The sequence below is a fragment of the Eriocheir sinensis genome, unplaced genomic scaffold, assembly GCF_024679095.1.
Source record: "Eriocheir sinensis breed Jianghai 21 unplaced genomic scaffold, ASM2467909v1 Scaffold147, whole genome shotgun sequence".
Lineage (NCBI taxonomy): Eukaryota > Metazoa > Arthropoda > Malacostraca > Decapoda > Varunidae > Eriocheir > Eriocheir sinensis.
Window position 1 is genome coordinate 571,149 of NW_026110817.1, and position 8,349 is coordinate 579,497.

The following is an 8,349-nucleotide window of genomic DNA, read 5'->3' on the forward strand; positions in this document are numbered from 1 at the left end:
CTTGGGGTGGCACATGACGCACCGGAAGGGCAAAGCACTGGCGTTCGTCATATTTCTTGATTTAAGGACAAAGTACAGTCGTCCCTCAAATAGTACGGTTTCCAATAGTTTGGTTTTGGTTTTATACAGATTGTCATAGAAGATCTTTTAAGGATTTTTAAATTTCCTGCTCGTTGGGAAATTTAAAAATCCTAAAAAAATCTTCTATGAAAATCCACATAAAACCAAAACTGAACTATTGGAAACCGTACTATTTGAGGGACGACTGTACTTCTCCAGGTGGGGCCACGGGTTCTGGAACTTCTGGGACTCCTGGCCGTCAGCTGAGTGTCCTCCACCTCACCCACAGCTGCTGTCGGCTCCTCAACAGGGTCAGCATCCTCAGGCGGAACAAAAACGTCCTCACTCGGGTCACCTTCCATGACGTCGATAACGATAAACAAGGCGACAGTAATGAACGCGACTACACAGTGAGAACGTCGCAGCTGAACTGAACAAAGACCCCAACAAGCAACAAGAAGAGAAGAGAAAGAAGCCTCCAGTTTATTCTAAATCTGTATATTTTAACCAAGATTTCCCGCAAATTTACGGATTTTTTACTTTTTTCCATAACTAACACTTTTATTTTTATTATTTCAAGTTTACTTCTTGTCAGGTGTAAAACATCGCATTCTTGTCATTAAATCCTGAGTTCAAAGAGTTAGATATGGCAGTTGCATTACCCTAAAATACTCAAAATTTTCATTAATAATTGTCCAATTACCCAATTTTAAGGCATAATTTACCCAAAAGTGGAAGCCCTGGAATTATTGCGCCATGTGGCTCAATTGGTACTATGTCTGCCCACAACGGACGAGAACAAACCTGTATGAATTTTTAGCGGACTTAAGTTAGTGGAGGAGGAACTTCATTTAGCGGAAGATAATTGGTCCGCTAGCTGTTTCCAAAGTTAGCGAAAACGCTAAACAGCTAACAAAAAAGTTAGCTTTGCTAATTAGCAGTTAGCGGATTAGCGGAACTGTGCCCACCACTGGGGTTACCACAGTGTGCCTTCCCCAGTTATCCCCAGGTGCACATTCATCCACCAGCCACAAGGGGAGGAGGAACAGTTGGGGTCCTGCACGCTGACTCCCCAGGCCGGGATTCAAACCCAGGCCCGGGGGTTCATAGGTATAGTCCGGCAAATCTTAAGTGGCGGCTCTGACGTAGACAGCCCGCTAGACCCTGTTGCCACGTCTCCAACTGACCTCGCACACCGTGTGTGTGTGTGTGTGTGTCTCTCTCTCTCTCTCTCTCTCTCTCTCTCTCTCTCTCTCTCTCTCTCTCTCTCTCTCTCTCTCTCTCTCTCTGTGTGTGTGTGTGTGTGTGTGTGTGTGTGTGTGTGTGTGTGTGCACGAGAGAAAAGTGGGGTGTGCTCTCATTAGGGAGTATGGTACATAATAATAATAATAATAATAATAATAATAATAATAATAATAATAATAATAATAATAATAATAATAATAATAATAATAATAATAATAATAATAATAATAATAATAATAATAATAATAATAATAATAATAATAATAATAATAATAATAATAATAATAATAATAATAATAATAATAATAATAATATTAATAATAAAGCTATTTAAAAAATTGCACCAAGACTCTTTACCCCTTGGGTGGTGTGGAAATAAGGTCAAAGTGTAATATTTTAATGTTCTAAACGACCACTCCTTCCCCACTCCCTGGCCATCCCCAGCGGAACCTCACCATTCACCTGCGCATGACTCACATCAGAATTTGCTTGACGGTCCTGGCATTCCATATATAGGTACAGTCATCATAATTATACCATATGGGTGACACTGTATGGCAGATGGCAGACACACACTAAAAAATGGCAGAAATGCAATAATTAAAGCAGGCAGAGCAACTGGCAACTGCGGTGTGTTGGGTTGAGAGGAGCATGACTGACTTGAGCTGACAACGCCGCAGTGGCAACGCTGCCAAGTGTTGTACAAATTTCTTTGTATTCACTCACAGACAGAAAATCAATCATAAAAACCATATTTGTTTTTATACTAGAGTGAGAGAAAGAGAGAGACACGGGGAGAGAGAGAGAGAAGGGTGTGAGAGGCACGGTACGCGAGGTCAGTTGGAGACATAGCACCAGTGTCTAGCGGGCTGTCTACGTCAGAGCTGCCACTTAAGATTTGCCGGACTATAGGCACCATGGAGGGAGTGGGGATAGAGGAGAAAATGAGGGAGGGGGATGATGGGGAGGAGACGAGGAGGAGGTGGGGGATGAAGAAGGATGAGGGAGGGAGGAGGATAAGGAAGGGAAAAAAGGGAAGAGGGGAAAGAAAAGTAATCAGATTCTCTCACAATCTCTCCCTCTCTCTCTGTCTCTTATCTTTTGACATACCTGCAAATCCTCAGCAGTAGCAGCAGCAGCAGTAATAGTAGCAGCAGCAGCAGAGGCAGTGGTGGTGGTGGTGGCATTACTGGTGGTGCTGGTGGTAGTGGTGGTGGAGGTGGAGGTGGAGATGGAGGAGGAGGAGGTGAGGTAGTCTCCACTGAACAGCATCTCACCCATCACCTCGTCCTCAGTAAGCTAGGGGGAGAGAGATTTACATAGATTTACATAGATATTATAACCACACAGATCCTATGGTCCAGACTATAGGTAGTGTGTCCTTAACCCCTTGGCTGTGGATTTCCTATAAGAAGACATCACCAAGATATAGGAGTCGAACGAAAAGTGGCTGCTACAATGCAATGAAGAAAAATGTAAAGTCCTGCATCTTTGGAGGGGAAATCCAGCATACCAATACCACATGGGAAACACTCCACTATCCACCACAGAGGCAGAGAAAGACCTGGGAGTGTATGTTACCAGGCTACCAGTGAAGGCCAAATCCAGCATACCAATACCACATGGGAAACACTCCACTATCCACCACAGAGGCAGAGAAAGACCTGGGAGTGTATGTTACCAGGCTACCAGTGAAGGCAAAATCCAGCACACCAATACCACATGGGAAACACTTCACTATCCACCACAGAAGCAGAGAAAGACCTGGGAGTGTATGTTACCAGGCTACCAGTGAAGGCAAAATCGAGCACACCAATACCAAATGGGAAACACTCCACTATCCACCACAGAGGCAGAGAAAGACCTGGGAGTGCATGTTACCAGGCTAACAGTGAAGGCAAAATTCAGCACACCAATACCACATGGGAAACACTCCACTATCCACCACAGAGGCAGAGAAAGACCTGGGAGTGTATGTTACCAGGCTACCAGTGAAGGCAAAATTCAGCCAATACCACATGGGAAACACTTCACTATCCACCACAGAGGCAGAGAAAGACCTGGGACTGTATGTTACCAGGCTACCAGTGAAGGCAAAATTCAGCACACCAATACCACATGGGAAACACTCCACTATCCACCACAGAGGCAGAGAAAGACCTGGGAGTGTATGTTACCAGGCTACCAGTGAAGGCAAAATTCAGCACACCAATACCACATGGGAAACACTTCACTATCCACCACAGAGGCAGAGAAAGACCTGGGACTGTATGTTACCAGGCTACCAGTGAAGGCAAAATCTGTGCCAATCACAGCGAACGGGTTAAACAGAAAAATAGAATGATAATAATAATAATAAAAAAAACATATATTCACTAACTTAACACATTCATGCACCCAAACTTCTCCTGTTCCCTTTACAACCCCCTTCACTCCTCACCCCTACACACATATGCCTTTCCCCCTCCCCCCAACACCCCATCATCAACACACACACACACACACACACACACACACACACACACACACACACCTGGTTTACCTTAACGATGTGTGTGGGCTCAAGGTGGTCAGCGACGGAGGTGAGGTGCATGCCTTGGTGGGGGGGCAGGAGGAGGGGGTGAGAGGTCTCATCCACCCCCACCCCCACCCCTACTCCCACCCCGTCTTCATCACCGCCACCACCGCCGTCATCACCACCTCCGCTGCCGACTTTGATCTGAAGTGCTGTGGTGGTGGGGGGTTAAAGTTAGATAGATGGACAGATAAATGAATTGATTACCACTAATATAACACAAGAAACTGATTGTGTAAGTGGTTGACCCCTTGACTGTGGATTTCCTACTAGAAGACATCACCAAGCTACAGGAGCAGAACAAAAAGTGGCTGCTACAATTCAATGAAGAAAAATGTAGTCATGCACCTTGGGAGGGGATATCCAGCATACCAATACCACATGGGAAACACTCCACTATCCACCACACAGGCAGAGAAAGACCTGGGAGTGTATGTTACCAGGCTACCAGTGAAGGCCAAATCCAGCATACCAATACCACATGGGAAACACTCCACTATCCACCACAGAGGCAGAGAAAGACCTGGGAGTGTATGTTACCAGGCTACCAGTGAAGGCCAAATCCAGCATACCAATACCACATGGGAAGCACTCCTCTATCCACCACAGAGGCAGAGAAAGACCTGGGAGCGTATGTTACCAGGCTACCAGTGAAGGCCAAATCCAGCATACCAATACCACATGGGAAGCACTCCTCTATCCACCACAGAGGCAGAGAAAGACCTGGGAGCGTATGTTACCAGGCTACCAGTGAAGGCAAAATCCGTGCCAGTCGCAGCGGATGGGTTAAACGAAGACTGGAATATGCAGCGGTGGTGGTGTGGTCCCTCCGTGAAAAGAAATGTAAGGAAAATAAAAAGAACCCAGAAAGCAGCGACAAAAATAGTGCCAAGCTTGAGACATGACATACGAGGAGAGACTGGAAAGATTGCGTTTGCCGTCCTTGGAGGAGAGAATAGGAAGAGGAGATCCGATGCCAGTGAACAGGGCGATGAAGGGAACGGACATGATCAATATTCAATAGGGTGTAATGATCAGTGAATAAACGGAAATGATCAATAGGGTGTAATGATCAGTGAATAAACGGAAATGATCAATCAAGAGTTTATCCAAGACACCTCTCCACCTGAAATTGACCTCTCTTTTTTGCTACTCTTTATTTTTGCCTATTATGGGAGCGGTGAGTAGCGGGCTTTTTTTTCCTACACTCTTTTTGTTGCCCTTGAGCTGTCTCCTCTGTTGTAAAAAAAAACCAGGGAGGGCGGGGGGGAAATGACCTGTTTGCATAGGGCACTAGAGATACAGGTCAGGGAGACACTACATTTTCCTTCATTGAATTGTATCAGCCATTTTTTGCTCCATTCCTGTAGCTTGGTGATGTCTTCTTGTAGGAAATCTGCAGCCAAGGGGTTAATGCTGAACTTGATAAACCGAGACTTCTTTATGGGAACCTGCAAGTGGGTAGTTTAAACCAAAATCATTCATGAATCTAAAACTGAATTGCAAACAGGACCCCTCAAGTGTGGCTGCTTCCTATCTACTCTTATTTATCTATCTATCTATTCATATCTCTGTATCTATCTATTCCTGTCCTAGCTATCACAACTTGGTAAATACACACACACACACACACACACACACACCTGCCTCCTCCGCCACATTCAAGGTATGCGTGCCGGGCTGGGTGGTGCTGGCGGTGGTGGTGGTGGTGTGGTGATGGTGGTGGAGGGGTTGAGAGAGTGGGTCGCCTGATGTCACCTCCAGCTCCACCAAACCCTCGCCTCCCTCCAAGCATAAGTCTGTGAGAGAGAGAGAGAAAGATTAACCCCTTGGCTGTGGATTTCCTACCAGATGACATCACCAAGCTACAGGAAAAATGTAAAGTCCTACACCTTGGGAGGGGAAATCCAGCACACCAATACTACATGGGAAACACTCCACTATCCACCACAGAGGCAGCGAAAGACCTGGGAGTATATGTTACCGGGCTACCAGTGAAGGCCAAATCCATGCCAATCACAGAGCACGGGTTAATAGACATAATGCAAAAACTCACATACAACAATTTTTCACTCACACACACAGACACATACATGTACACAAAGACGTGCAACATATAATTACCTTCTGTCTGTACGGCTGTGAGTGAATTTTGGTCCAGGCCGATCTTTGTTGTTCCGATGACCGAGTCCAGCTGGGCCTGAGGGAGAGATGTTCCTTGTTGTTAATCACTTTCTTCAGTGTTAGCAACTTACAAATTCCTTAACCCGAATCACATCAAAGCGTAAACATCTCCAACTCAGCTTTTGACCCGAATTGCATCAAAACATAATCACCTCCAACTCGACTTTTGACCCGAACTGCATCAAAACGTAATCATCTCCAGCTTGACTTTTGACCCGAGTTGCATCAAAACGTAATTGTCTCCAACTCAGCTTTTGACCCGAATTGCATCAAAACGTAATCATCTACAACTCATCTTTTGACATGAGTTGCGTCAAAAAAATAAAAAATAAAAAGTTTCATCAGAATCACATCAAAGTTCGGCACGCTAAAGACCCAAGCTAGGCCTACTGAATAAGCTCACTGTCACTGCGTCGATGGATTTCAAGCGATAACAGGAATAAGAATATACTACTTATAATACGTTTTCCAATACCATGTGATTTAGTTTTCCTCCATTTTCTCAAACACTATCGGTCATATGAAAATTCTGATGGCAGTGTTGGAAAGCTCATAAACACCCACTACCATTGGCACATGCAAGATAAAAAAAGTTGATTGACAAACTTTCGAGCAACGAGGAGGCAAATTACTGGTGTTCCTACAAGAATGAAATAGGTAATAACACAGGAATTAGGAACGGAAGTATGGAATAGGATGCTAGAGGGGAATGTAGAAAGGGTGATAGAATTCTTGCTAGGTCCGAGTACACTGCAGACAGGGGGCCACTTTTACAGTCCAGTGCAGCAAGTTCGTAAGCTCCCAACCAAACACAAAATACTACGAAAATTCCTTGTATTGTGTTTGCGATTGATATAAATAGGATTAAATTTTAGGAGACCACACGGAAAGTCTCTTTAGTATCTGGAATTGAGAAGAAAAAAAAAGAATCATTGTGGAGATTATACCTTGGTTTGGGCGCTTACAATGACTCTCTTGGACTGTCAAACTGGCCCAGGGACCAGAAGAACTATAGAAGGGGTAAAGGAATTCCTAGAGAGAGCCCGGGCAGTGTGCAACGGATAGGGAAGACTCCTGTAGATGTCCCCGTCTGTGTCTCTCTACTAAGGCTGTATTTGTTTGGTTTTCAAGGTGTTGGTTGGCCCTGAGGGAGTAAGCCGCAGTGTTGCTAGATGGTGCAGAGGAAGTTTCAGTAGATTATTGCGAGAAAATTCAGTAGGTAGGTAAAAATTCGGCAGACGCACTTCAATATATATGTAGTGGTTCTTGTGATATTATGTTATGTAGATAAAATTAAGTTAAAAAGCATTATCTCAGTATTTTCTTATAACTATTTGGTGAAAATTTGGAAAAGCAATATACAAATTATTCATGACTGATAAATTATTTCTGAGATTCATCAGTTTCAGTAAATCTCATGATATTTCGGTAGATCTGGCAACACAGGTAAGCCGTTGCTACCGTTGCCAGATTGTCGTACTCAGAACATAGTATTTACCGGTTTCTGACGCCTAACTATTGCCAGGAAACATCAGGAATTAACTATTTTAACGATAATTATAAGTGAATCTCCTTATTGGGGTCCATGAGACAGTTTTTGGATCGGAAGTCGGTAAATATAAGAGGCTGAGTAAGACAATCTGGCAACTTTGGGCGTTACGAAGGCTGTAGTAAGGACCAAAAGGGACAACGACCTCCCGAATCAAGACCAAGACCAATGATTCCACTACAACTACGTACTAAAACTCCTCCTGCTACTTACGGGCAGTTCGATGAGTCCCTTCACCTTCAGCATCTTGGCGAGCTCGATGACGGAGGGGAGGAGGTCAGTCGGGACATTGACCTTGCAGTAGTTGTTGTGGCGTGCAGGAAAGGGGGAGAGAGAGAGAGAGAGAGAGAGAGAGGTTAGGTTAGGTTGCATTTTAGAAGTCTGTCAGTTCTTCTTCTTTTGTGTGTGTGTGTGTGTGTGTGTGTGTGTGTGTGTGTGTGTGTTTCTTAGGTTAGTTTCATTTGTTTTTTATTTATCTGTCTCTATCTGTTTGTCTCTCTCTCTCTCTCTCTCTCTCTCTCTCTCTCTCTCTCTCTCTCTCTCTCTCTCTCTCTCTCTCTCTCTCTCTCTCTCTCTCTCTCTCTCTCTCTCTCTCTCTGTTTGGTTAATTTCTCTTCATTCAATTCCTTTTATTTCTCATTCATTCATTCTCTCCATTTCTCATTCTCTGTCAGCTGGGTTTCCCTTCCCCCTCTCTCTCTCTCTCCCTTTCTCACTAAGTCTGTCACCTGTCTAA

General features: G+C 44.3%; 1 protein-coding gene across 2 annotated transcripts in view; it reads right to left on the reverse strand.

Annotated features, from left to right (window-relative positions):
• LOC126990163 (uncharacterized) overlaps nucleotides 1-8,349 on the reverse strand; it is a 28,746-nt gene that overhangs the window by 15,005 nt on the left and 5,392 nt on the right. The window contains exons 4-8 of one of the 2 annotated variants that reach the window (XM_050848715.1): nucleotides 7,827-7,907; nucleotides 6,005-6,080; nucleotides 5,524-5,679; nucleotides 3,848-4,032; nucleotides 2,416-2,604 (exon numbers count right to left, since the gene is read on the reverse strand). In XM_050848715.1, the coding sequence (XP_050704672.1) occupies nucleotides 2,416-2,604; nucleotides 3,848-4,032; nucleotides 5,524-5,679; nucleotides 6,005-6,080; nucleotides 7,827-7,907 (687 nt within the window). Of the gene's footprint in view, nucleotides 1-2,415; nucleotides 2,605-3,838; nucleotides 4,033-5,523; nucleotides 5,680-6,004; nucleotides 6,081-7,826; nucleotides 7,908-8,349 lie in introns of both variants that reach the window. The other variant, XM_050848714.1, reaches the window with a different exon arrangement.